The sequence below is a fragment of the Heloderma suspectum genome, chromosome 3 (assembly GCF_057233095.1).
Source record: "Heloderma suspectum isolate Gila_16-S chromosome 3, 16-S_ref, whole genome shotgun sequence".
NCBI classification, from domain to species: Eukaryota; Metazoa; Chordata; class Lepidosauria; order Squamata; family Helodermatidae; genus Heloderma; species Heloderma suspectum.
This window is the reverse complement of record NC_139460.1, coordinates 263,413,382-263,439,532: the sequence shown is the minus strand read 5'-3', so window position 1 is coordinate 263,439,532 and position 26,151 is coordinate 263,413,382. Positions and strand designations below refer to the sequence as shown.

The following is a 26,151-nucleotide window of genomic DNA, read 5'->3' as shown; positions in this document are numbered from 1 at the left end:
GTCTAAAGATCCAGGTCAGGATAGTGCCAAAAAATAGAGTGAAGCAGGCCCAGTGTTGCCTTGAATGTGGCCAGTGGTGCTGGGCCAGTCGTTTATTAAGCATGCAAGTCCTTTCCAGAGCTTCCCTTTCAAGAAAAACACCCTAAGCTTTCTAAAACCTGGGGCACCACCTATCGGCCAATCTACATATATCTTTTCATGCTATTAAAAACATTTCATTTCTTTCTGTTTAAACAACTTTAAACTAAAAGGCAATAGGAAGATGAGACCATTTTAATCAATTTTGTTGTACAGCTGGAGAGAAGGCAGGAGGGAGGGGGAGAGAGAGAGAGAGAGAGAGAGAGAGATTAATTTTCCATTTCCAGAAGGGTAGCCTTGTTAGTTTGTTGCAGCACAGACAACAAAGAGTCTTGTGGCACCTCAAGGATTAACCAATTTATTCTGGCATAAACTTTCATGGATATTTTCATAGTCATGGAAGGTGATCATGCCTGGAACCTGTTTAATTCTGTGAATGGCACAGGATGACTGCATAATAAAAGCTTTGTCTGGAAGAACCCTAAGTGAGACAGAGACAGCTGAGTTTGGACTCTGTAAGCACTTGTAAGATGCTCTGTGTCTCTGGAGTTCTGATGTGGGGCAGTGGATTTGGCTGTCTATTGGTACTTTTCAGCTGAATACTTGTAAATAAACTCAAATATTACAAAATGCCATAAGCCTCTTGTGACCTCCTCGTAGAGACCACTAAACCCAGGTAAGTGCTTCATGCCTGTGCCCCTGGAACTTCTCACCACCCAGAGAAATTTGGCAAGCAAAACAATAGCTAGTCTGCCTTCTCCCATACAAGCCTGCCCTGGGCACTGTTTCCATGACAACGGAAGGAGATGTGAGGAGTGGTTCACTTGCATTTTTGTAGGAGCCGCTTTTGGTCCGGGCAGGGCTCCACAAGGGTGTATACTGCACCACTCTGAGTGGCTTCATATGACTAACTTCCGGGTAGGGTGGAAGGGCTGGAGTGAACATTATCTGAGTGGCAGGGGCTGCTCAACCAATAAGAGACGCTTCCCCCCACTTCCAGGCTCCGTAAGGAAGGTGCAAAATAGTTACTTCCCCTTGTGCACATTTGTAAGACAAGCCTCCCAATGAGCCCCAAGCCTCATTGAACACAATGGGTGTTACTTCTGAGTAGACACACATATGCTTGTGCTGGGAAAGAGGGAGAGGGGAGAACAAAAGGGTGGGAAACCACCCCCTTTCTAACCAAACCGATACTGCACAGGATCTCTATAATGAAGCTGTGAATTAATTATTTCCTAAGGCAATAAGGCAAACCATGGAGAATTGGAGCCTCGAGATCCCGCTTAACTGCACTTAGGGAATTGGGCTTTAAACTGTGCCATGTCAATTGAGGGGGATCTCTGTAAGTACTGATGTGCACATTCAGAGGGTAAGCCTCACTGACCACAATGGGAGTTACTTCTGAGGAGACACTAATTGGTTTGTGCAGGGATGGGAAACACACAGGAAACACCCCTTGACTGGGGCCATGGTGGAAGGCACATCCCTGGGCAAGGCTAGCATACCCAAGGTCAATGCGAGGGTTGGGGCACACAGCAACTATACTGGGGAGAACCCAACTTGAGGAAAAGAATTGGACTTTAAGCAGTCTTGGGAAATCCAGGTTTTCCCTGATAAGCTCCAGGACGGCTGCTAGATGGCCACGACATCATGTATCCCTCATGACCTCAACACACAGATGGCTCAGAGTAAATCGCTGGTGGAAACACCCCCCTGGTCTTAAGATCTTCAGGAGAGGCCCTTCTATTGATAACATCACCTTCAGAGACTCATGTGGTGATGACACAGGCAAGGGCCTTCTTGGTGGACACTCCCAGGCTGTCCAACTCCCTGCCAAGAGAGGCTAGGTTTGCTCCCTCTCTGCTGTCCTTCCACTGGCAGGCAAACACATTATTCAAGCAGGCCTTTGGTGTGTAAGCAGATCTGTTGGGCTGGGTACTGTTTTATTCCATTATGGCTTTTATTGCATTTTAATGCACTGTTTTATTATTGTTTTAATCAAGCTTTATTTATGATTGTAAGCTGCCTTGAGTTCCATTTTTCTTGGTAGAGAGGCAGGATATAAATTGAATGAATGAATGAATGAATGAATGAATGAATGAATAGTCCATGTGGGCCACAATGGTAACCAACCAATATGATCTGCCACAAAATGGCTCATGCAGAAGTTCCTGAATTCAAAATGGTGTCCTACAAAAGCAGAGACATCAGGCATAGGAAATATCATTTTTTTATCCCAATGTCCACTTTCTTTCCATTATCATATATCAAATACCACACTGTAATTTAGGGATGTCAGAGAATTCCGCCACGGATCTCGGTGAGGCCCCCCAAACTCCGTGGCGGAATGGCCTGCCACCCCCCCACCCCCCGCGGATCCCCCCGGGACGAGACTCATCTGGGGTGGACCTTCCGGGCAGCAGCGGCTCCAGCGGCGGCGGCGGAGGCGGCAGCGGCCGGTCTTCCAACCAGCTGCCGCCGCCGCCATTTCCAGGCTTGTGTAAAAAAAAAAGACGTGATAGGCTACATAAAGATTTATGTAGCCTATCATGACTAGGTTTTAAAAAAAAGAAAAAAAAGACGTGATAGGCTACGTAAATCTTTACGTAGCCTATCATGGTTGGGTGGGTTTAAAAAAAACAAAACCGCGTACGCAAATAGCGGCGGCTACAGCCGCCACCATTTGCGTTCCTTCTTTTTACTTTCTTAATCTACGTAAATATTTATGTAGACTATGATGGCGAAAATAAAGGGGAACGCAAATAGCGTAGCGGGCGCTATTTGCGTCCCCTTTTGATTAGCCGTTTTAGCCTACATAAAGATTTACGTAGGCTAAAACGGTGAATGAAAAAGGGACGCAAATAGCGCCCGCTACGCTATTTGTGTTCCCCTTTATTTTCGCCATCATAATCTACGTAAATATTTATGTAGATTAAGACGGCCAAAAAGAAGGAACGCAAATGGCGGTGGCCATAGCGGTACGCCATTTGCGTACGTGGTTGTTTTTTGTGTGTGTTTTTTTTTACCCAGAGCCCTCCGCGGCCGGAAATCCGGCTGCGGACGGCTCTGGCCTGGCCAGGCCGGGCCTTGCTGGCTGCTCTGCGGAGCTGCTGCAGAGCACAGCCAGCCGTTCAAGGATTCCGGGGGGAGTAACGGAGCGCCTCCCCCCCTGGCCAGGATTCCGGGGGGAGGGACGGAATGCCTCCCCCCCCACCATCAACATAATCCGCAAAAGGTAAGTCACTTTCATACATCCCTACTGTAATTACAACCTGCCATAAAAGTGTGGGTATTTTATAGAAGAACAAGTTGATAGCAGACTTCTTTCCTTTCCCTAAACATTAGATAATGAATTCATACACATGTAGAACCAACAGAGCAAGAGGATAGATTCTGAAAGGTCCCTTTGAAGTCACAGCTCTCAAATGTGAACCCCTCTAGAATGGGCAGAAGCCAGAACCTGTGAAAATCCATGAGAAAAACTCAATATAGGCCATCACTTTAGCAAGACTCTTATCTGCCACCCAGGATCCTCTTTCATTTTCATACCAAAGCTTCAAAATTATACTTGTAGCTTCTTTGAGCAGAGCGTCAAAGACACATAGGTTGATCATGTCACCATAAAATCTCCACTGAGTTATCTCATTACATCTCTCTCATATAGAAAGGAAGCATCGTAAGTGACTCCTGCATCTCAACCTCCATAGCGGTAAATTATGAACAGTAATATAGATTCAAAGAAGTTGAGAATTAGATGAAAGTTCAATGTGTAAAAGCATATCCAGTACCAACAGAACAAGTACAGTGTGGAAATGACATCACCAATCCATTTCTAATCAAACCAGTTTGTAACAATAAAGTAATGGCCAGAAATCATGTGTCAATTAAACAATAACAGTGCTCATACCAGGAAAGGAGTTGTGTGGTCTGAGCCCCACGCAGTCTAATCCTGTGGGTGTGCTTTGGGAATAGAGGTGCAACTTGAGTGGAAGCCCATCAAAGGCCACTGGGGAAGTAATGGATGGTCTCATTTTAACCTAAGAAAAAAGGTGATAACACTGAGTTAAGGAGGCACTTAGCTTGGAATCCAAAAAAGCCTTCACCTGTGAAAAAGAAATATTGGATTTCACTCAGTCTCAGGGCTGTTGTCAGAACTGGGCCCTGTGAGCTTACAGAGAAAGCAATGTAAAAAATTTAAGAAGATTATTATTAGTAACGAGTGCAAGGAATTTTGTATGCATCAGAAGCACTGAAGAAGGCTTAATATGGAAGGTCTAAAAGGAAAAAGAGGGCATGTAGTATTAAATGTCCTGGCAACCCAAGGGGGGTAGTAGAATGCTACTTCTAACAGAGCTTTCATCAATGTACTTTATATCTTAGAATATGTAGATGCTTTGAACCACCCATCCTATCAGCAGGGTACAATGAGGAAGAGAAGAGATGCAATAGAGAAGACCTCTCTTTCAAGAAAAGCCATTCATTGTATGGGTGAGTCTCAATGCACACGTGACTGGCACACAGTGTTAGAAACAAAGGAAGCAGCAGAACTGGTTAAAAGTACAGCCTGAAGGGAGAAGACAACAGCAGAGAGATGCAGCCAGAGAGAGGAGACAAGGTTATCGTTGGTTCCTTACTTGTAACTGATCCCGTGGGAGGTTACATGATTCATTCTCTCTGTCTGACTGTGTCTCTTTCACATGCTTCCTTTTCCGATTCCTCTCCATCCATGTGTCATCAAAGCTGAAATGCTTGTATAGGGGTCTGTGCCTCTTCCTCTGGGTGTGCTCTTTTGCTTTCTCCTCCTGAACATGAAAGGGAAGCACCCAGGCTTTGTCCTCTATGGCTGAGAATGAGTGCGGAGACAGTGGCATCTGAGTAGACCTCTTTCTGCAATGGAGATCATGTTTTTCACCTGGCCTCTTTTCTGATGGGATCTGATTTTGTTGGATATTCTCCTGTTTTATAAGTAACCAGTAAAAACAAAAACTTGGTTGGTTGGTTGGTTGGTTGTTGGTTGGTTATTGGTTGGTTGGTTGGTTGAGTATGCTGGGCAGCTGCACTGGCTGCAAAGCAACCATGTTGAATCTGGAACATCATGTTACATTTGGGGTGAAGGGCTGTAGCTCAGGCTTTGCATGCAGAAGCTCCCAGGTTCAATCCCCAGCATCTCCAGGTACGGCTGAAATAACCCCAGCCTGAAACTCTGGAGAGCTGCTGCCAGTGTTTACAATACTGGGCTTGATGGGCCAAGGGTCTGACTCAGTGTAAGGCAGCTTCCTACGTTCCTATGTACATTTGCCTATGTACATTTGCAAACATAGCCTACCAGAGCCTCCATCTGATTCCACAATGCTTTCAGTGTGGATGCCACAGTCTAAACGAAGCTCAGCAGTGCACTGAGCTGCGTCAACTTGCAGCGTCAAAAAGTGTGCTCAGGTTTACACTGAGGAAAGAATACCCAGGCCTGACCTTGAGAAGATGCTGGTTGCACAACACCCTGGCAGAAGCACCACTTAAAATTTTCCACACTGCCCCTCACATAGCACCATTTGGTGGTATTGTGGGACATTTGACATGGCAGCTCACAACCACACTACAGCACCAGGTAAGCCTTCCAACATAGAAGGGAAGCCACATGAGGGCACTTTCCCAGGAGCCCAGTCACACCTGGAGCTGGCCTTGAGAATCCATAATAGGTGAAGGTTGCTTAGATACTTACTTACGTACTCTGGAACACCCAACTGCTCAAACCATGAGGAGGCCTATATGCACAGTATGCATATCTTGCAATACAAAAAACCTGCCTCCAGAGGGCACAGTAAAATCGAATTTAACCATTACATCATTAACCATCTTCATTTTCATGCTTACACACTTGCTTCCCCCAGGGATTTTCAGATTTTTGTTTTCATACTTAAGACTTGACTGCTGCAGCTATATACCTATGTGATTTAAGACTCCTGACTCATCCAGAGATACCACAGTATCTCCCTCTCACCATAGCATTCTTTCAGACAGTGGTCTGCTTCACACGTGCAAGCCAGAGGTGTCTCTTCCCTCTCCACTTCCATGTGATCTTTCATTAAATTCCTGAGCCTACGTTGAGCTGGTATTACACAGAAACACTCTGCTACAATAGTGACCACTAGAGATTTAAAAAGCATAGTGTGTCCTTGTAGCTATCATTCCCCAGGCAAAAAAAATGTTGTTTTAAAGATATCTGTTTTATTCTGGTTTTATTTTTGTAATGTGGGCTGAGCCATCATTTGTGGGGGTTTGTACCACTTTATGCTATGAGCTATGGGACTGTGGCTAGCACAATAAAACTGGTACTTAGGGATGTCAGAGAAATCTGCAACGGAATCAAATGAGTTCAGATTTCTATGAACCTAACCCATGGATTCTGCAGCAGACTGGCTTTTTCTGAGTTGCACAGATTCCACAGACTTGCAGACCAGTCTTCTTTACTTTCCGGAATGTTATGCAAACTTAGTCTGTAAAATAAATGTAAAATAAAAATATGTAAAATAAAAAAGCACCCACTGAAAATGTGTATTTCCTCCATAGGCTAAAGCATGAAAATGTGCATTTGGGGTGGGGGATTTGTGCATTTGTGGGGGTATTTGTGCATTTTTGCAAGTGTGAATTGGTGCAAATTTGGGAAATTGGGAAAAAACCCAAGTCCATGAATGAGTGGACAACGGAATGAAAGGCACCTGATAATCTGCAAAATGCAGATGGGTCAGATTTTACCAAATCCAAAAAAAAAAAATCCCTACTGGTACTACACTAAGAATGTGGCACAAGCGTTGGCAGAGCCACTGAGGACTGCAGAGTGTTTGCCGGTTAATGGCATGAAGCTTCAGGAAAGGAACATAGATCAGCAGTGAGGTGATGTCAGGGTGGATACTGAGCCCATAGAGCTCCAGAGTAGTTCTGATTCTGAGGAGGACCAACCACCCATGGGAGAGGAGCTCACTCATCTCTCACAGGCACAGCGGCAGGGAGAGATTCCTCCTGCCTGCATTCCTGAGAGAGATAGTGACCCTAGCAGTGAGAGAGCGAGGGATGGGATCTTGCTGGACGCTCGGCAGAGACGGAGGGAGTGGCGCCTGATTGAGGGCGCCAAGAGGCGGCACTCTGCCCACTTGGTGCTAAAACAACGGTCGTGTCCCGAGGATCCCCAGGTAAGAGGGAGGACATCTCCATAGCCCATAAGTTCAGACTGTTCCCACTCCTCCTCTTCAAATGGGGACCAACTGCCTTACCCGGACCTTAGGCTACTCTGCTAACTACCCCAGTGCATTTCCTTGCTTAGCCGTTGGTGATTAGCATCTGAAAGAGTCATTAAGTTGTAAAGGAATAAAGCCTTGGAAAGAATCCCTTCCATCTGTATCATGAGTTGGCTATTGGAGGGGACTTAAAGAGGCCACTAGGGTGCTCCTGACAGGCATGTGCTTTGCCTGCAAAAGATCCCTGGCGTCTCCTGTTAAAAAAAAGATCAAGTGAAGTGGAGGTTTTCTGTCTGGGACTGTGGAGAGTCCCTGACAGTCACAGGAGATCTGGGCTAGAAGCACAGATAGTCTGATCGCAAATAAGTCAGCTTTCTGTGCTGCAGGGAGGGAAACCCTTGCTCACTAAAAGACCATGGTGGCATGTGTCAGTCACTATCATTTCACATCCTAGAGGCTTGTCTGGCCCTGCTCATGGGTCAGTCTGGGGAAGTTACCCAGATAATCAGTTCTGATGTCATAGGGCTGTCCCTGCGTGTGCATTCCTAGAATGACTTCAAAAGATGGTTTTGAAAAGCCTGAGTATGGCATTCAGATTCCCACTCTGCCACCTGACATATGAAAATGGGCTTCCTGAGGTGAATGACATATTAAGAAACTACATTAATTAATTAATTAATTAATTAATTAATATGACACTGCTCTTGAGATCCTCAGAGCTAAATCACCCCCCATCCCGCTGCAAAGCAACTCACCTCATCTCTGATATCGCTCACTGAAGATGTCGTGTTCAAGCTGATCTGTGACTGGCTGCTTATCCCACTGTCTTCTCTGAGATAGTCGTTATCTAGCGAGTGCATAGACTGCAAGAAGCTAGACCTGGGCTTCAAAGTCTTTGGCCTCTCGGGTGCTTCCAAATTGCCATCAATCACAGAGATGTTTCCAAGAGAGATCATGGAAGTGGAACTTAACCTTCCAGGGTAATGGAAACCCTTGCGCTGAGAACTGGTCCGAGGGCTCTGCGGTTTGGGGCTCATAGGCCTGCATGGCATATCTTTACGTTCATACATTGACAACTGAGGGCAAGAGGGAGTGAAGTTAGAAAATGATGACTGGAGGTCAGTTGGGCTAATGGGAGATTTCAACCAGAATTCATCAAAGGAAGTATCACCATCATTGCCCATTGCTTCCTCTTTCCCGTTGCAGTCTGGGCTATGCGGGCACTTGATAGTCATTTCATGAGACAGCTCTCGCCTCTTCCTCCTGGTGTCCAGAGGTAGAATGTCACCAGTCCCAGAGGAGTCAGAATGCCCAGCTTCTGTAGATGGGCCATTAGATACACTCGATTTCAGAAAAACTTGACCATTGCGATATTCCTGCTTTTCCTTGGATGTTCTCCTAGCAAAGCTGCCTGGGCTCCTGTTAGAACAAGGGCTCTGCTGTGTTGGAATAGAACTGCTGAAGGCAGAGCGCTTCAGACCATCTGCCTCCTTGCTTTTCAGAAACACTTTCCAGGATGTTTGGGGCAACTTGGCTTTTTCCTTTTCATTTTTCATTGCAATTTTTGGACTCTGCTCAGCATTTTCCTTCTCCAGCGTTTTAGATTCAAAGAAACTTGAGAAGGAGCGGTGGGCCAAGGCCAATCGACTCCTGAATTTTTTACTCTCTGTGTTTTTATTTCTTTTAAAATCATTCTCAGATGAGGATTTCCTGAGTTCAGGGTACTCCACAGACTCATTGCTGTTATTCTGGGTAGAACCTAAAACTTTTTCTTCAGAGTAGTTTATTCTGGCCGATACAGGAGAAGAACCTGGGCCCACACCTTCCAAGAGCATCCGCCCAGAGCTGGAAGCCTTTCTCAGGCTAATTCTGTTGAAGAGTCCTGCTGGTCTCTCATAGAATAAGTCATCATCATCTGAATACTCAGGAAGGCAGTGTTCCTTGCTGTGGAAAACAGAGCTGGATGAATTGATGGACTTCAAGCCATCTTCCACCTCTTCCCCTTTATCTCCATCTAATACCTCTGTCTTAGTCTTATTGCTGTCTTGATTTTCAGCAGATGTTACCTTAGATTTCCTGAAGGACGCCATTTTTGAAAAGGCTAAAAATTTTGAATGCTTGGCAGGCTTCTCTGTGGACCCAACCTTGCTGTTTCTCTGTACTGCCTTATAAAAACTATTGTTACTACCCAAGAAGTTAAATAGGTTCTCATCCATCTCCTCACTGTTTGTACTCCCCATGCTGACATTATCTAGGCCTGTGGTGCTATTATCTTGGTTGTCCATTTTCACTGAAGAGTCATAGATATCTGAGTTTTGATTCCATTCACTGCCTCTGCTAATGCACTCTGGATCTTCTGCAGTAAAGCCCCTGTTGAGTCCTGTGCTTGGAGAAAACCCTATTTTCTCATGTGGTACCTCACAGCTTTTAGTGTCTCCTTTCTCAAAAGTTTGGTTACTGTAGACATCACTCCCATGGGTCTTATCAGCAGCAGTGACATCCTGGCTCAGACCACTGTTTCTTTCTTGTGTTCTTGCAGTCCTTACACAAATGCCTTGCTCTACATTTGTGGTCACAGATTCAACCACCACTGTACGCCCTCTAGTTTCAGACTGTAGGTTTGCTACTTGTCCAGTCTCTAAGACTGAACCAGCTTTCATTTGGCAGGATTTTACCAGTAATATCTCAGCATTTGTTCCATGCGGTCCCAAGAACAAACCATCTGTATTTCCCTCTTCTTTCTGGGTTTGAATAGCACTTTCCAAACTTAAATTACTCCTACAGGAAGTGTTCTCCATATTAGCTCCTATAGGATTTGCAGGAGCAGCTACTGAAGATAAATCCAGAACAGTTGCTTCTGCTTCCTTGTGTATGTGTTTTGTGTTTTCTTGAATGGCTGTCCTAACACGAAACTCGCTTTCACAGCCTGACATAAACTGTACAGGCAAAATGTCATTTGCACAATTGCACTGTGCATTTGGAATTTTCTGTGGTTCTGTGGCATCTATCATGGTGATGAGATGAGAGTCTACATTCTCATGTTTCAATATCTCAGTGGTTAATTCATCCAAATAGTTCTCATCTTCTGTCTTCTTTGATTCTAGTTCTTTCTGACCAAGAGAGTGAATCAACTGAGGTTTTAACTCTGATTTTTCTCCCTGGCAAATATAATGCGATTTAGGTGCTAGTTCAAAAGCAGAGACATCTTTACCACTACCACAATAACAATCCTTCCTTTCCATACTCATGAGATGCACATTTGTTGTCTCCTGATTGGAAAGACATTCTAAGGCATTGGATGTCTTGCTCATGTCTTGAAGCCCAGTTGTCTCTTGTTCTGTGAAGTCTTTCCCACTTGATGCCACAATCCCATCCTGCACTCCCCAACCTATGTTGAATCCAGAACTGTTCCTCCCCTTAGTTGCCCCTACAAAGGCCACAGTGTTTTGAGTTTTGAGGCATTTTCTCTCCATGTTCACCTCTCTCCTAACAGTGGAAGCATGGGTGCCACAGCTATTGCTATATTTATCTGCCATGATACATCCACCTAGCAAATGTTCTTGGGCTTCAGCATCATGAATGTTAGATTCAGAGCTAAGATCCTGAGAGAGCCCTTTAATTTCTGTCTCGCCCATGGATGTGGACTGATCTTTTCTTAATACTACTTTGGCATTTATATTTGTTGGTACAGATGCCAAAGTTGAAGAAGTCCCCTGTCTGGACTTACCCTCTGAAGGATCTGGTAGCTGGGAGAGTGCCAAAGATGCACACTCAAATGCATCTGCTCTTTTTGTTGTAAGGCCATAGTTCTTGGAATTGTTGTGTAAATTCTGACTGGTAGCCCAGCGGGAGCTTGCTGCTTGCATCAACTGGCTCTTCTTTGAGGCCAGGTGAGTATTAGGAAGTAATCCTTCAATGTCTATATCTTTTCCCGTCTTTAAGGAATTTTGCAGGCAACCACCATATCTTTCTAAATTTTCCCTTGCACGTCCATAATCTGACACTCCTAGGGGTAACCTGGAGCATGACAAACTTAATTTACCTGCCAGACAAATACAGTCATTGGCATGTTCTCTGACCTCTTGAGCATTTATGTTCCCAGGTGAACTGTGCCATGATTTCATTTCTAGGATCCTTGGCCTTGTGGGTGACACCTGAAATGCAGATTTTAAGCATGATAAACCTGTGCCCTCCAGCTTTCTCCCACACAAGTTTACATCTGCGGGTTTTTGACTCTCCGTAATATTCTTCCTATTGCACTTGGCATTAGGTATATAATCTTGTTTATGCCTAACTTTGGAAGCTTCACGGTTTCTTTTCCATGTTCTGTGTGTTTCTATGTGAATATTAGGCAAACTGTGTCTTGAAACAGTTCCCGAGGGGGTAGGTGAATGGTGAACTTCAAGAAAACTCAGAGAGCTCTCAGAGTTTGCTCTGAGACTAGCAAGTGTTGTTGCTTCTGCATTTGTGTTGTCTTTGTCAATAGCACCTTCAGCGAGATTTTTTGAGCAAATATGGAAGTGTGTCTCCTTGTCTATCAACTTTGCCTCCGCTATCAACATGGCCTTGGTCTGTGACACAAAGTCTTCTTCATTAGTTTTTGAACCTGTGTAGGTAATACTGCATGGTAACACTTTCTCCTTGCCATCGAACTCTTCTGTTTTCGATCCTGGTGCCAGGACCTCCAATTCACTTTTGCTTGCTGCTACATATAAAACTGATGGGAGTTCCACTACTTCCTTTTGCCTACATCCCAGCTGTTTTGTGCGCTCAGACTTGGAGGCAACTATTTCTGCTTTTGTTTCAGGAGCCTTATGCCACGGTTCTTCTATTTCTGAAGAAAGGCAGTATGAACTCAGGCTGGTTTCTCTAGTTACGTCGCTGGCAACGGACTCTGAGTCTGATGCACTTTCATAAGGCTCTGTCTTGATGTCTGACAGTGATTCACTCTGATGGGATTGGGTCTCGAAATAGTCTTCATCTGTTTCCTGGCCTGATCCACGTATCTCCAGCTCTAATGTACTTGGACCAGAAGAACTCCGGTCTTCTTCAAGCTCTCCTTCACTTGTGCAATTTTCTACTGGCTCCGGGACCTACAAAAAAAGAGGGGGAAAACTCATCAAAGATAGAGTCTCACAACAAAAAGTTTACCATACAGAGCTAGTGATTTTTATTTTATTTATTTTATTTATTAAATTTATTAATCGCCCATCTGGCTGGTCACCCAGCCACTCTGGGTGATGTACAACATATAATAAAACAGTTTAAAACAATAAAATTCTACAATAAAAACATTTTCTAAAATACCCTAACCCACCACAAATGCCTGCTTGAACAACCACATTTTTAATGCACGGCGGAAGCTCATTAAAGAGGGGGCATGGCAGAGTTCCCTAGGGAGGGAGTTCCACAGAGTGGGGGCCACCACAGAAAAGGCCCTCTCCCTCATCCCCACCAGTCTAGCTGTCCTGGCTGATGGGGCAGAGAGAAGGCCATCCAAGGCTGATCTTGTTCAGCAGCCTGTCTGGTGTTGCTGGAGGCACTCCTTAAGATAGGCTGGGCCGGAACCATATAGGGTTTTAAAGGTCAAAACCAACACCTTGAATTTGCTCCAGAAAACAACTGGCAGACTTTAGTTAGTACGTAGATGCTACGAGAAGGTAATCTTGTATAGGACGCATCCTTTTCATTACTATATATCCAGCATCTTACTGACAAAAAATGAACTGACAAAAAGACCAATAGGCCATATCCAATTGTGCTGTTGCACTTGTGCCCTGCTTGTGGGCTCCTGGTCGACAGCGGGTTGGCCACTGTGTGAACAGAATGCTGGACTAGATGGACCCTTGGTATGTGTATGTATGTATGTATTTATTTATTTCATTTCTATACCGCCCAATAGCCGAAGCTCTCTGGGCGGTTCACAAAAATTAAAAAATGATCCAGCATGGCTCTTCTTATGTTCTTATGGTAGTCCTACTTCGATTAGGCCTATTTACTTCAATGGGTCTACTCTGTGTACGGCTACCCAATATGTCTAACAGCACAATCACATGCATGTTTACTTATAGTAAGACCCACTGCATTCAAGACAGCCTGACTCCCAAATAGGCTGCAATCCTATGCATGCTTTTTGGGGAGCAAGCCCTCTTGAGCACAATGGTTCTTACTTCCAACTATGCTCTGATGGCTCCTATGATGGTCTGAAATCTACATCATGTACCACTTCTCACTGCTTTTAGAACTTTGGAAAAATTACTGTTCATATTTCCAGGGCAATGCATAATCTTGCTCAGATTCTAAGCATTCATTAAAGTAAGTTTCAGCCCTCGTCACTGCAGTCCAAAACAAAGGGAGGGGGAGTCCTCTGCTTCTTAGAAAATACTACTGATGATGATGGTGATGATGGTGATTCTGCCTCCCACTCTGACCCTGCTCAAACTGTATCAAATTCCAATGCATGATGAGGCAGGTTAGTTAGAATTCTAATGCATAATTTTTGTACCTGAATTTCATCTGTTCAAGTTGCCTAACAGCTAGTTTCCAAAAAAGGTGGATGTATAGTTTAATGGCTTCCTTTATCAACCAAGTTTAAAAAGCCTTCACCTTATTTTGCTTTAACTTGTAATGGATTGAATCCAATGGGTTGTATCCAATGTTAGTCTAACTTAAGTGCTATTCATTTCAATGCATCTACTCTAAGTAGCACTAATATTGGTTACAACGCAAGCTGCTTTCCCAAAAGATGTAAAAATGCATTTTTTTAAACCTCTGCCATAAATTCTTTCAAACTTGTGAATGTGAATGATCTTGTATGTAATATAAGAAATACATTTTCCGCTTGCATGATAGTTCCTTGCGGACAAGTCTTGAAAAATGTTTATTACTGGTTGCTAATGACCATTTCTTGCCATAGAAAAACAGCCCCTGGGATCTTCTCCTAGGAGTGTGCCCTTTCTAGTAATAGGATTGCAGGACTGATTATTTCTATGAGTATAAAAGCATTAACATTTGAACATATAGAAAGAGGATGGTGTAACATCACTGCAGATTAATGCAGAAAATACTTTAAGAGGAGACAGTATGCCTTCTACTTCAAGATGCTAGTTCGGGGGGGGGGGTGGCATTGATAATGTTATTACATTGAATATTGATAAATTAATTTATCAATTAATTCCACTCATTTTTTAAAGTTAAGAAATAATGTTAGACTTAAAAGCTGAGTATAATATGTGCATAAACTTTAAATAAAAACAAAAATAAAATAGTGCAAACCTCATTCATTTCACTTGGGCTTTATTATGTTAGAGCCTCTTAACACAGGATGAAGGGTCTATATAGGTCAGTCACTTCCATTTATGAATTTTGCCATGTGTGAAGTGACCCCCCGCAGAGAAAGTGCTTTTGGGCTGAATAAGTATGTTCAAAATGTGTGTGTCAAGGGAAAATACTAGACCGGTGGAAAAATTGGGGGAATTTCACTTAGTTTATACCTGATAACAACCACTCTCTACATACTTCAGATTTTACTTAAATAATGTGATTTAATAAAAGTTTCTGCCTTATGTCCAATCCTTTATTTTAGAGGTCTGTCTTCTGAGCATATAACAACCAACTGCTGGACTTAAAAAGCCCATCTACTACTGCTATAATACGCTACACCATAATATGAGTTGTTGGACAAACTTTCAATAGCTATCAACACCCTGGAATGCCCACCAAGGAACAGTAGGTTGGTCCCCTCTCTGTTGTCCTTCTGCTGGCAGGCAAAATTGTTTTTATTCATGCAAGCATATCAGCTGGTTTTTTACTAAAGAGGCTTTTAATTGGTTGGGTGCTGTTTAGTTCTTTTATTGTTGTGTTATTAATTGTATTTTAATTCATTTGTTTTTATGTTATGTTTTACTTCAGATTTTGTTTTTAATCTGTACTTCATTGTTAGCTGCCTTGAGTGCCATTTTTGGTGGCAAGTTGGAATATAAATTAAATAAATACATAATAAACACAACTACGCTACTGCTTCCTTTCCCACTGCCTGCACCCTGGTTAAATGTAGATCTAGCATGCACGGGTCCCCTTCACACTCTATGCTCTGGATCTTTTTGCCCCAAAGGAGATGTAGAGTAGGGTAAGCATGGTCATGCACTTGCCAAGGGCCCACACCCCAGCAGGGGCCCACTGACAAGAGTCCCCTGGAACTGCTCCTCCTCTCTACCATAGCAATCTGCTTGCTCACTGGCCTCTAACTCTGGCCCAGACAGCGGTGGTGTTGAGAAGGAGGAGCAGTAGATGCCACTGCCGACTTGCTCACTGGTTCTTTGCCTGTCAAGCAAGCAAGTGGTAGCAATGATGAGAAAGACAATATATAGCAATACCAGCAGGTGACAATGGTGGTAGGAAGGTAGACTCACTTAAGGACTGGGGGCATTGAAGGTGTCTTGCCCAAAGGCCCTCAAAAACCTGGAGCCAGCCCTGATGCAAAGCCTACTTTTATTCATTCCAATAGTAGCTGCTACCACATGGTTATGGATTTCTGTACAAGTAGCAGTTCACCATGCAACAGCAAATATTTCTTTTTGGATATTTATAGTAGTGTGGTGAAAATTGCTCACTGAACATGCATGGCTTAGAGTGTGGTAAGGAACGTCTTTGTCATGTTTACACTGGTGTTTCAGATGGGGAACATGTAAAGAGCGAAGGGAGATGTGTGTCTCCAAAAACGCACGACACTGAGCGAGCACATGCTATGGGGAAATTGCATGAATGTTTCTCTGCAGGAAATACTAGTGGGCGGGTGGTAAATATGTCTGCTATTACTATGTATCAGCCCAAGAGGACTCCTGTTTCTTTAAGTGTTACACAGAAGGGAGAGTTTCACTGTTGCTACATTTTCCCATCAGAGTTGCAGAAAGAAAAGAAGACACTCTTGGCAGAACTTTAGCTTTTCTGCAACACTTACAGATAACGAGTGGTATTCAGTGTTAGTCTAATTTAAGTCCCATTCATTTTAATGGGTGTACTCTAAGTAGGACTAGCATTGGATACAACACAATGAAAACCTTGCAGGATCTGGACCCGGTAACGCTATCTTCAATTTAAAGTGAAGGATTTTACCATCTCCTTCCTTCTTTCTCCTGCTCCCTTCTTGTCATGGTCCTGGCCTCAAGTCTGGAGTCAGGGCAAGAGGATGAGCTGTCCGAGGCTGAGGCTGACACCAAGTGGGAGCCCACCAAATTAGAGCCTGTTGCCAAACTAGAGCCAGGACCCTCACAGGCACCTTCTCCTGGGCCCAAGAAGCCAACTGCCTCCCGCACAACCACGCCTGCCCAACAGTGCAGAGGCCACAGATGGGAGAAGAGTCTCCTGTCTCCAAGTCAGGTGTTTGGCCCTTTAGAGGACTCCATGTTTTGAACAAGAGGGCGGGCATTGGGAGGAGTGGACTGGAGACAGAGACCATGTTCACATGATCACCCCCACAGTGCACTGCGGTAATTGTGCAAACCAGGCCTCTGGGTTAAATAACCCATGGAGAGTTGCAGTGTGTGCCAGCAGCCATTGTAAATATTCAAGCTGTGGCGGGCAGGCGCCACAGTTTATTGTGATGTGCAAACCTGGTGAGGGTGGGTTGTTCCCATGGTTAACAAACCACCCACAACCCACGGCCTGTTTGGGGTTGTGGGCTGGTTTGTTAACCATCGCAACAACTCACACTGCGCCAGGTTTGCATGTCACAATAAGCTGTGGCGACCACCCGCTGTGGCTTGAATATTCACAATGGCTGCCAGCACACACCATAACAATCGTGCAAACCGGCTCAGAGGTTCACAAGGCCTCCTCCAGCCTTCCATGGTGCCAGTGGCCCACTTGGAGCTCTCCGTGGTGCTGCAAGCTGCAGCCCCTGGCATTGCTCCAATGTGCCCCATGGGTTCTTTCTTGGGAACAGGAGAAGGATGCATCTCTGGCTACTTTTGTCAGGCCCACAACCCTGAAGATTTACTTCAAGGGGGAGGCACTTGGCAGTTGCCTTGGAACCACCAGAAATGTTCCATAACTCAGAAGTGACCAGAGAGGGCATCAGACAGCTACTAAGCAACCACCAAGAGCGTCTTCCCCTCCATCTGCTCCAATATATTAAGTCACTGGTGGAGAATGACCCTGTGGGATGGTGGTTATTTCTAGCAGCACTGAAGCCACAGTCAAATACCCATATCTCCAAGGAGCTGGCACAGCACATGACACCAATGTCCTCTGTTCTCTGACAAACTGGTTCTTGAAAAAATGTCAGCCACCAAGACTGAGGAACAAAAGAGGTATTGCTTTAAATCTGTATCTAGCAGTTACGTCTTCTTTCCGTTTTTATTCTACCATCCATGCTAGAGTATGTGCAGGGCCCCTGATCTTAAAAGCCCTCCTACCCCCACACTAGGGTCTGGATCTGGATTGGGGCCCCTGCACCTTCTCTAGAGTAAAAATAAAAACAAAAAAGATGTTGCTGCTAGATACAGATTTAAAGGAATGTCTGTTTTGGCTCTCAAAGAACATACTAATCCAGTCACATTATATTATTATAACATGACATGGGCAGGATTTGACCTTTCAGCAAGGCCACCCACACTACACAGAAAAACAAGGAGAACCAGCACCGTCTTGTCACACCCATGGTTGGTGTTCGTTGCCAACTGATTGAGATGCATGTACTTTTTAAAAAAGTTTCTTCCCCAGCTGGGTCCCTCCAGATGTGGCTACAATGCCCATCATCCCTGACATGTGGCCATGCTGGCTGGGGGTGATGGAAGTTGTCATCTTAAACATCTGGAGGACCCAGGTTGGAGAAGGCTGTGTTAGCCTTTTTGAAATCTGACTTTCTCAATGCAACCAAGGAGTAGGTGTATGAGTCATGCAGCCTCCACAAATTCCAGACTTCAAAATCACCTTGCATGGCAAGAGGTTACAAATCAACAATCCAGCTATCATTTAACAGGAATCAGTGTGGAAAAACAAAAGTAACCAAATTCTGCCATATATCATTCACCCATTGGGCTTCATGCCAGGTGTCCCAGAACTCAGGCTTCCAAGGAAAAAAGACAGGACTAAAATTCATCAGTCTGCCAATGAGAAATGTTAATTATAATCTGAGTTGTTTTTTTAAAAAAAAACTCTTTAAACTGCAGGGAAAAGATGGGAATATGATAGCCACACAGCAGCAAGAAGTGCAGTTGCCAAACCACCATACTAAAAAGACAAGGCCAACGGCTATGCTTCAACCCCATACACACTTGAACACACTGGCACTTGAACAGATGTCATTTTGCAGCCCCTAATTCTATGCACAAGTGAGTCACTTTTGCTTAATTCCCAACAATGACAGGAAGCAAAGTTCAGGAATCATGCCATAAGAGGCAAACCAAGATTTTCTTCCTTAATGATCTTGCCTCTCTAAGTACATTCTGAAGTGTTCATGTTAAATTTGGCCAACCTGTGGTGGCTTTTCACCAAGTTATGTGCTGTATTTGGTTAGAAATGCTAATTCCTGAGCCAAAGGAGGGCTTCTGGGTCTTTCGTAGCTAGAGGACGTACTGCAATTAAAATAGATTAAGAAACAAATCCTAAAACAAGTCCAAATGTTACTATAAGTGAGGCTGAACATTAAATTGTCACTCAAGGATATTATACCCCAACAGGATTTTTTTAAAGCAGATGTTGCTGTTGTTATTATCATCATCATCATTATCATCATCTATTACATACTGAGGGGAGTGGCCAGCACTGCAGATTTTGTTCATATTTGGTAGATTTGCCCAATAACTGCAAGATTCTGGAACCAAATTCTATGATGGATATATAAATTCTTGGGTGCCTCTCTCGAAATTATGTTATTGGCTTAACTTAATGATTAAGAAGGAAAAATATTATTATTATTTACCTCAGCTAAATTGTTAAAAAGAAACTTCTGGAAACAAAAGAACCCACCTCTATCAAGCAGTGGTTATTAAATATCTGGGAAATCAGAAACACAGTAAATTAATAAGACAATGTTAATAACAAATGTGGAAAAATCCTGGGCTAAGCCATTAAACAACATTAGAATGATAACAAATGTCTTGTTTTGTTCATTCTCTGTGTCGTCAGATGTATCATTTTTATTTCACTTCTTCTTCTCTGTGGTGTATAGAACACACACACACCTGTTTGTGTGTGTGTGTGTGTGTGTGTGTGTGTACTATGCAAACCAAAGTTTGAAAATTCAATTATACATCACTAATGCTGTTCAAACATACCATTATGCCTGGAGACTTAGATCGTCTCATGCTGTGGCAATGCTGGGAACTGTGGTTTTTCTTCCTGCCCAAATGGCATTTAGTTCCATGAGATGGCATCACTTTTTCAGTCCTTCGGTGCAAGGACCCATGATGCCTGCAGCCCTTCTTTCTCTGATTTCTGTTGCCGATGATCTGACGCTCCCATTGATCTATTACCACCGATATCCTACTGGGTGCCCCTTTGAATGCTGCCTCCATTTGCGACCCCAGCTCCACAGCCCTGGCCAGAGTCAGGGAATCTGTTTGCAAAAACAGAGCCTCCCTAATTCGCCTGTCTTCTGCTTTCTCGATCAGCTGGTCAAGCACCAGCTCCTCCTGCAAAGGGCCAAAGCCACAGCCTGAGGCCAACTCCCACAGAGCTGAGGCAAAACTCAGAAAAGTCTCACCAGGGAGCTGTGCCCGCTGCCGGAAACAGAGCCTCTGGATCCTCTTGAAAACTCTTTGCCTGGGTGTAAAGTCTTCCTGAAACTCACTGATAGCCTCCAAGAATGTAACTGGTCCCAGCTTTGTGATAGTCTTCTGATTTTCCCCACCCAAATGGTGGGAAAGATGATCCTCCATGTTCTCCAATCTAGATAATCTCAGGCAAAATTCAGCTGGTTTTAGCCTGTGTGACTAGGACATGCCCTCCTAGCTCTGAGGGAAACAACAGAGGCAGGATAGCAGACAAGTCCACCATCTTCTAGAGTCACACTATGGTGTGCTTGATAGCAAATAAACACTTACACCGCCTTGCTTCCCTAATTAGCAGTGTAGACTTAGTCAGCACAGCCACATCCAGATACTTCCCCATCAACTGACCCAACCTGAATTTGTCATCTGGACATCCCCACCCTTTAATTCCTTTTTTCCTGAACACAGCCACAAAATCCAGAATCCCTGACACCAAGGATGGATTTGGGAAAAACTAAAGAGGAGAAGGTTATCAATGGCCACTAGCCACGATGACTATATGGAACCTCCAGTATCAGAGGCACTATGGCTATGTACACCCATTGCTGGGGATCATGATCGGAAGGGCTATTGCACTCATTTCCTCCTTGTGGGTTTCCCACAGGCAGCTGGACTAGACAGACCCTTGGTCTGATCCAGCACGACTCTTCTTATGCTCTTAAACAGGAGAAGAGGCAAAGAATCGGGAAGGAAACATTAGGTATCTACAGTAGGTAGAAATAAAATGGGGAACATTTGCATATCATATGTCCTCAGAATCCTACAATTCTATCTGATTTCCTGCCATCAAAGAGAGATAACATCCTTACCTGTGCCCTATTTAGGAGTTCCGAAATGGACTAAACATATGAGGAGAGGGAGCGTGCTAGGCCCGCCGCCCTCAGTCATTGCGTTCATGCCATATACTCATGGAGGGCAACTTTCTGAAGAGGAGAGCCTTCTGGATCCGTACAGGCTGTCCATGCAATCCTGAACACTGATTGTCCAGCTCCAGGGAGTTATATCAACAGATCCAGGTACCAGGATATACAACCATAGAAATTAGTTCTGGGAACCACCAAATGCCAGGGTCTAATCCCTGCACCAAGCTAGCATCCAATAGATAGGATCTGTCAATACTATAAATGTATCAGTTTTATACCAATTTAACCATCACAGCTTTTCCCAAAGAATGCTGGGGATTGCAGTTTGCTGAGAACTCTTGAGATTTCTAGCTCTCCCTACAGAACTAGAGTCCTTTGGGGAAAGGACATGACTGTTAAACCAGTCGTACGTAAATCTATAGCATATATATCTCCATATTCACAATTATACACAGATGCACAGTCTTTACAAATCCCTAAAAAATAAATACACAAAATAATTATTATACCCTGCAATCATATTCAACTAAGGTGTGTTACAGGCAAAGATCAGGATGGAACAACCAAAATTGTCTTAGAAACACATGTAATTTTAGCAAGGTATACCCAGGTGACTCACATGGCCCTGTGGAAAGCAAAAATACCGGAAAGACTGATTACTTCACTCTGCAGTAAAGTTGACAGCCCTCACCTTCTAACACCCTGCTTAGTTGTATTACTACAGTGCTCACAAATTACATGCTCAGTCCAAAACTAGGAAATTTCTCTACCATGCCGTGGAATGCCCAATTCACTAACTAGCATCTACATCACAACTGCATCAACCCTGAAATTAGGTCACATCTATTACTTACACATGGTTTGTCAGAAGACCAGAAATTACCACACTGAATGAGTGTGGGGTGTACAAAATAAACTCCATTTCAACTTTTAGATAAATAGGTCAGGGGCACCAAATACCCCTATACAGGTTGACATTCTGACTGGCTGGCCAGGCTTTACCCAGTTCAAGCCATGCTGCCCAGTGCCCATTTGCACCATTAGCTGGCCCAGATTCCCAGCTTCCATATATGTCTTTTTTTAAGCAAGTTTCTAGCCCAGGGGGTAGCCAATGTAGGGTCTGTGGGCACCAATGTACCCTTGGATACCTTTCTTGGCACCAAGGCACCCTCCCACTATTTAAAATTAACTAATTTTCTTACTGGCAGCTGAGATTGCTTCAAAGTAAAGTGAGGGCTTACAGCTGCTGCCACCTTCATTTCCCATTAATGCCTTTGGGTCACGTGTGAGGCTCAGAGCCACTGTTAGGAAATGAAGATGGTGGGCAGCTGCAGGATGATGCTTTCTGCTGAAGCACGTCCAGCCACCCAGAAAAAGAAGGAAAAAAGGGAAAAGGAACGCTTGTCACTTCTGTTTAGTAAGCCACACCTCCCATGGTGGCCATTTTGTGGTGGTGCCCAGAATAGTTTCTCAAATTGCCAAATGGGCTCATGGGCCAAAAAGGTTACCTACCCCTGCTCTAGCCCTTGTAAACCCAGAGATACCAGGCAAAATGTGCAGGCACTGCCCATTTGTTTTATGAGAAATGCCTCTCAATTTTTTTTTGCCGACGAGTGAAGTGATTGATATGTAGGGAAGCAGTGCTAGCCATATAGACACATACAAAAACAGTTAGAGTGGCGCACTCATTGACTGGAGAAGAGACATCTCGGTTCATTTTGAAATCGTTGCTGGTCATCTCTGTGCAGAAATGATTGCTGCCCATAGAAAATGATGGAGAAATCCAGCATTGTAATGTAACTGTGATTGAGCAATAGCGTGTCTACCCAAAAACAAAACAAAAAAGCAGCAAAAACAGCTAAGACATTATCTTTCTAATTAAGCTCATACAAAAAGAATGTGATTTCCTCCCCTGAGTTTGTAAACATTTAAAATATTACTTTGCCAATGTAAATAAAGCCCATATTATGCCCATATTGCAAAGAGGGGAGCAGTGGCCAAAGATGTACAGATTTTGTTAAATCCATTCCATCTGAGTTTCATGGATTTTCTGGCATCTTTCATTCCATCATCCACTCATTGACAGAATTGAAATTTTTTTAGGAACGCATGAGAACTTTGTTATGGTATGCCCTAGATATGTTACTGAGATTAATATTTCTTTTGGCTAATAGTTTGTCCATGTTGTTGCAGTTTTTCTAGGACACTTTTCAGAATATTATCACATTCAGACTCATCATTGCCATACACCAGAATGTAATCTTGGAAGTATGTAACACCTCTGATTTCTCCATATATCGCATGTGTTATTATTTAGAACACAAATCCTGCAGAAGCCAAACTGAATGGGCATGCGTTGAAATTGAAATAAGCCTTTCAGACTGATAACGATACTGAATTTATGGGATTATTCTCCTAGAGAATGTAGCAATAGGCTAGATAAAGGGTTTAGGAAGAACTTCGCTTCTTTATGTAGCATCTCATTTATACTGGGCGGATGATGACAATTCACAACAACATTTGAATGAATATCTCTCTGATCAGCACACATACGGAAGGTTCCATTTGCCTTCCTGGCTATAACAATAGGAAAGATCCATATTCCAAGGTGTCAATGGGTTCAACAATGTCAGCTTTGCCTAATTTGAGAATCTCTTCCTTGAATAACATACTCAGTGCTAAAGGCACAGTCCTTTCTTTGGTGTTATACTGGCACAGCACACTGACTTTTGTGTTTGAATTTTGAGGGAATCCCTGGAGTGTTTGTGAAAACTTCTGGAAATGCAGCACAAATGCCCATGTGGGATCTCTCTGCAGTCTGTAGGGCTGGCTCTACGCTATTCAAATCCAGAACCGCTTGAAGGTCTCTTCTGATGGTTCCATCCTAGTATAGAGATGCCCTTTTGTGCATATTTTCCCATGAGCACTGTGATGTTTGCATTCAAGATGCACAGTAAAAAAAAGAAAAAGAAAAAAGGCCTTTGATAATGATGGGAGACCCACTCTACCCTCCTGGCATGCAGCGATGGAGAAGTAAATAGTACAGAGTGAATAAAAAATAATTGTGGGTGGTGAGCCAAAATCTGCTTGCTTCCTCATTTCATGGTCATTAACTCACACTAGGCAATGAGGAGAGGAATGGTTTTGTCATTGACGATTGTGGCAGAAAGTTGTTCCAAACCATCAACTTCATTCTCATCCACAGAAATGTCTGGCACTCTATGAACCACAGACTTAGGGCCCAACTGGACGTGACATTGATTGCATGGATGCAATTAGCATGCAAGGTTTTTGTTATGTAAATTGCAGCTGCGGGGAAGCCTGAGCAGCCTCAGGACAACGGAGTCAGGAGGGAAGGGAAAGCTTAATTCTTTCTCTCCCTGCCACAGTCTCGGGCCTCCATTGCTGCCAATGAGAGCTTCCCTTGAAAGGCACATAGCCAATTTGGAGAAGCACAGAAAAAAGGAGGCACTGTACCCCTTACTGTAAGGTGCAGAAAGCCAGTAGCCACTCCAGGCAGAGGTGGTAGTCATACATGTGCCATTGCCTTCAGAGTCACAGCGGTTGGCAACAGGGTTTTCTCAGTGGCTGCACCCAGTTTGCGGAACTCCCTGCTGGAAGCGGTTAGGTCATGTTCCTCACTATCTGTGTTCTGTTTGCAAGTGAAGACGTTTCTTTTTTAAACAAGCATTTTATTCTGCTGGTGCTTAATTTTATTTATTTATTGTTCGGTTTGGGGGCTGGGGGGTGGTTATGTTTGCTGCTGCTTTGGTGCTTTTCTACATGAGGCTTTAAACCCACCACTTTACCAAGACTTTTGCTTCTGGATTCTTTGTGGGATTAAATTTGACTTCTTTACACATGTTTTTTTCCAGGGGTTTTCTTTCTCTGCTTTTCTATATGTTCCATTACACAACCACTAGGTGTTGCTGTGGTATTACAAATACACCAGGGTTTCATGCTGCCATTCATGGATATACCAGACATTCCTTATTAGAAAACCCGTTCACTTCAATTGTTCCCCAAAATGGGAGATGTCCTGGAGGAGGATAACATTGTGCAAAGCACCTGCAAACTACCATAAGAGAGAAATCATGAGCACACAATCAATGCCATATGTAGAAAGGCTCTGAATGTTTTTTACTGATTAGTCATTGTTCGTTTATTTTTATAGTCCGTAAGATGCTATGAGTGACTCCTTTGGGGTGAGGGAAAACATGAGTTAAAAATTCTCAAATACATAAATGGTTTGCAAATCCACAGGATCTGAATTTTGTTCTTGGCAAAGAGGAGACTGTAGGTAAGCTTGGACACAAACCAATTGTTTCTTTGTTATAGCTTGGTCTTCTTTCTCCAACAACAATGGGAGAAGCCCATAGCCCTCATGTCCTGCTTGTGGACTTCCCAGAAGCATCTGGTTAGCCACTGTGAGAAACAGGGAGCTGGAGTAGGTGAACCATTGCTCTTCTGTTTTCTTCCCTCCATCCTTCTGTATCTTTCTCCCCTCCCACCCACCTTCTTTTTCCAAGGGTCCTCTCCAGAAAAACAAACTGGGAAGGAATTACAGCTATAAAAGCTATTACACAACAATGTGATCCTACACGTTATGGAAGTGTCTTGATTCACATGAGTTGCCTTCATCAGATGGAAAGATTAATTTGTCCATAACTTACACCCACTGCTTTTCAAGTGGCATATTACCCCTCAGGCCACAATCCTATGTGCACTTATTTGGGTTATCTCCCATTTATCTCCCATTACTCCCGTGATGAGTAAATGTTACAGGATGGGGCTGTGTGCTAACAGAAATATTTGCCTTGGGTGTGCATTTTTATATACAGTTTTTAAAAAGCACACATACCCTCAATTGCACTGTGATAAGTGCACATCTGAAACCACCCTGTCAGAAATTCTAGCTGCTAAAACTGCAGCCAGCCCTATATCATCAAAGGGATACAGGGGGCCTTCAAGTTTTTAGAAGTTGGTCAAAAGCTGTCTAGGCCTTCACAACTTGTGTATCATATACTGATAGACCAGAACAGTGCTTGAATTAGGGAGGAGGTAGGGGGACCCTTAATGAAACCCACAAGCCCCACTGGGACTCACCCTAATTTTAGCCAAATCATAGACCCCTGTAGCCTTCTAAAAAGAGCAACTGAGGGTGCTTGCACAAAAAAAGGGACTAGCCCCCCTCTGACCCTTCGT

The 26,151-nt window shown here is 43.7% G+C and overlaps 1 protein-coding gene across 1 annotated transcript in view; it reads right to left on the bottom strand.

Moving 5' to 3' along the window:
* The window catches only part of LOC146351165 (uncharacterized), a 246,155-nt gene that overhangs the window by 150,439 nt on the left and 69,565 nt on the right, over positions 1-26,151 (bottom strand). The window contains 3 exon segments of the mRNA XM_084846708.1: positions 3,986-4,115; positions 4,713-5,033; positions 8,066-12,403. Coding sequence (XP_084702834.1) covers positions 3,986-4,115; positions 4,713-5,033; positions 8,066-12,403 — 4,789 coding nt within the window.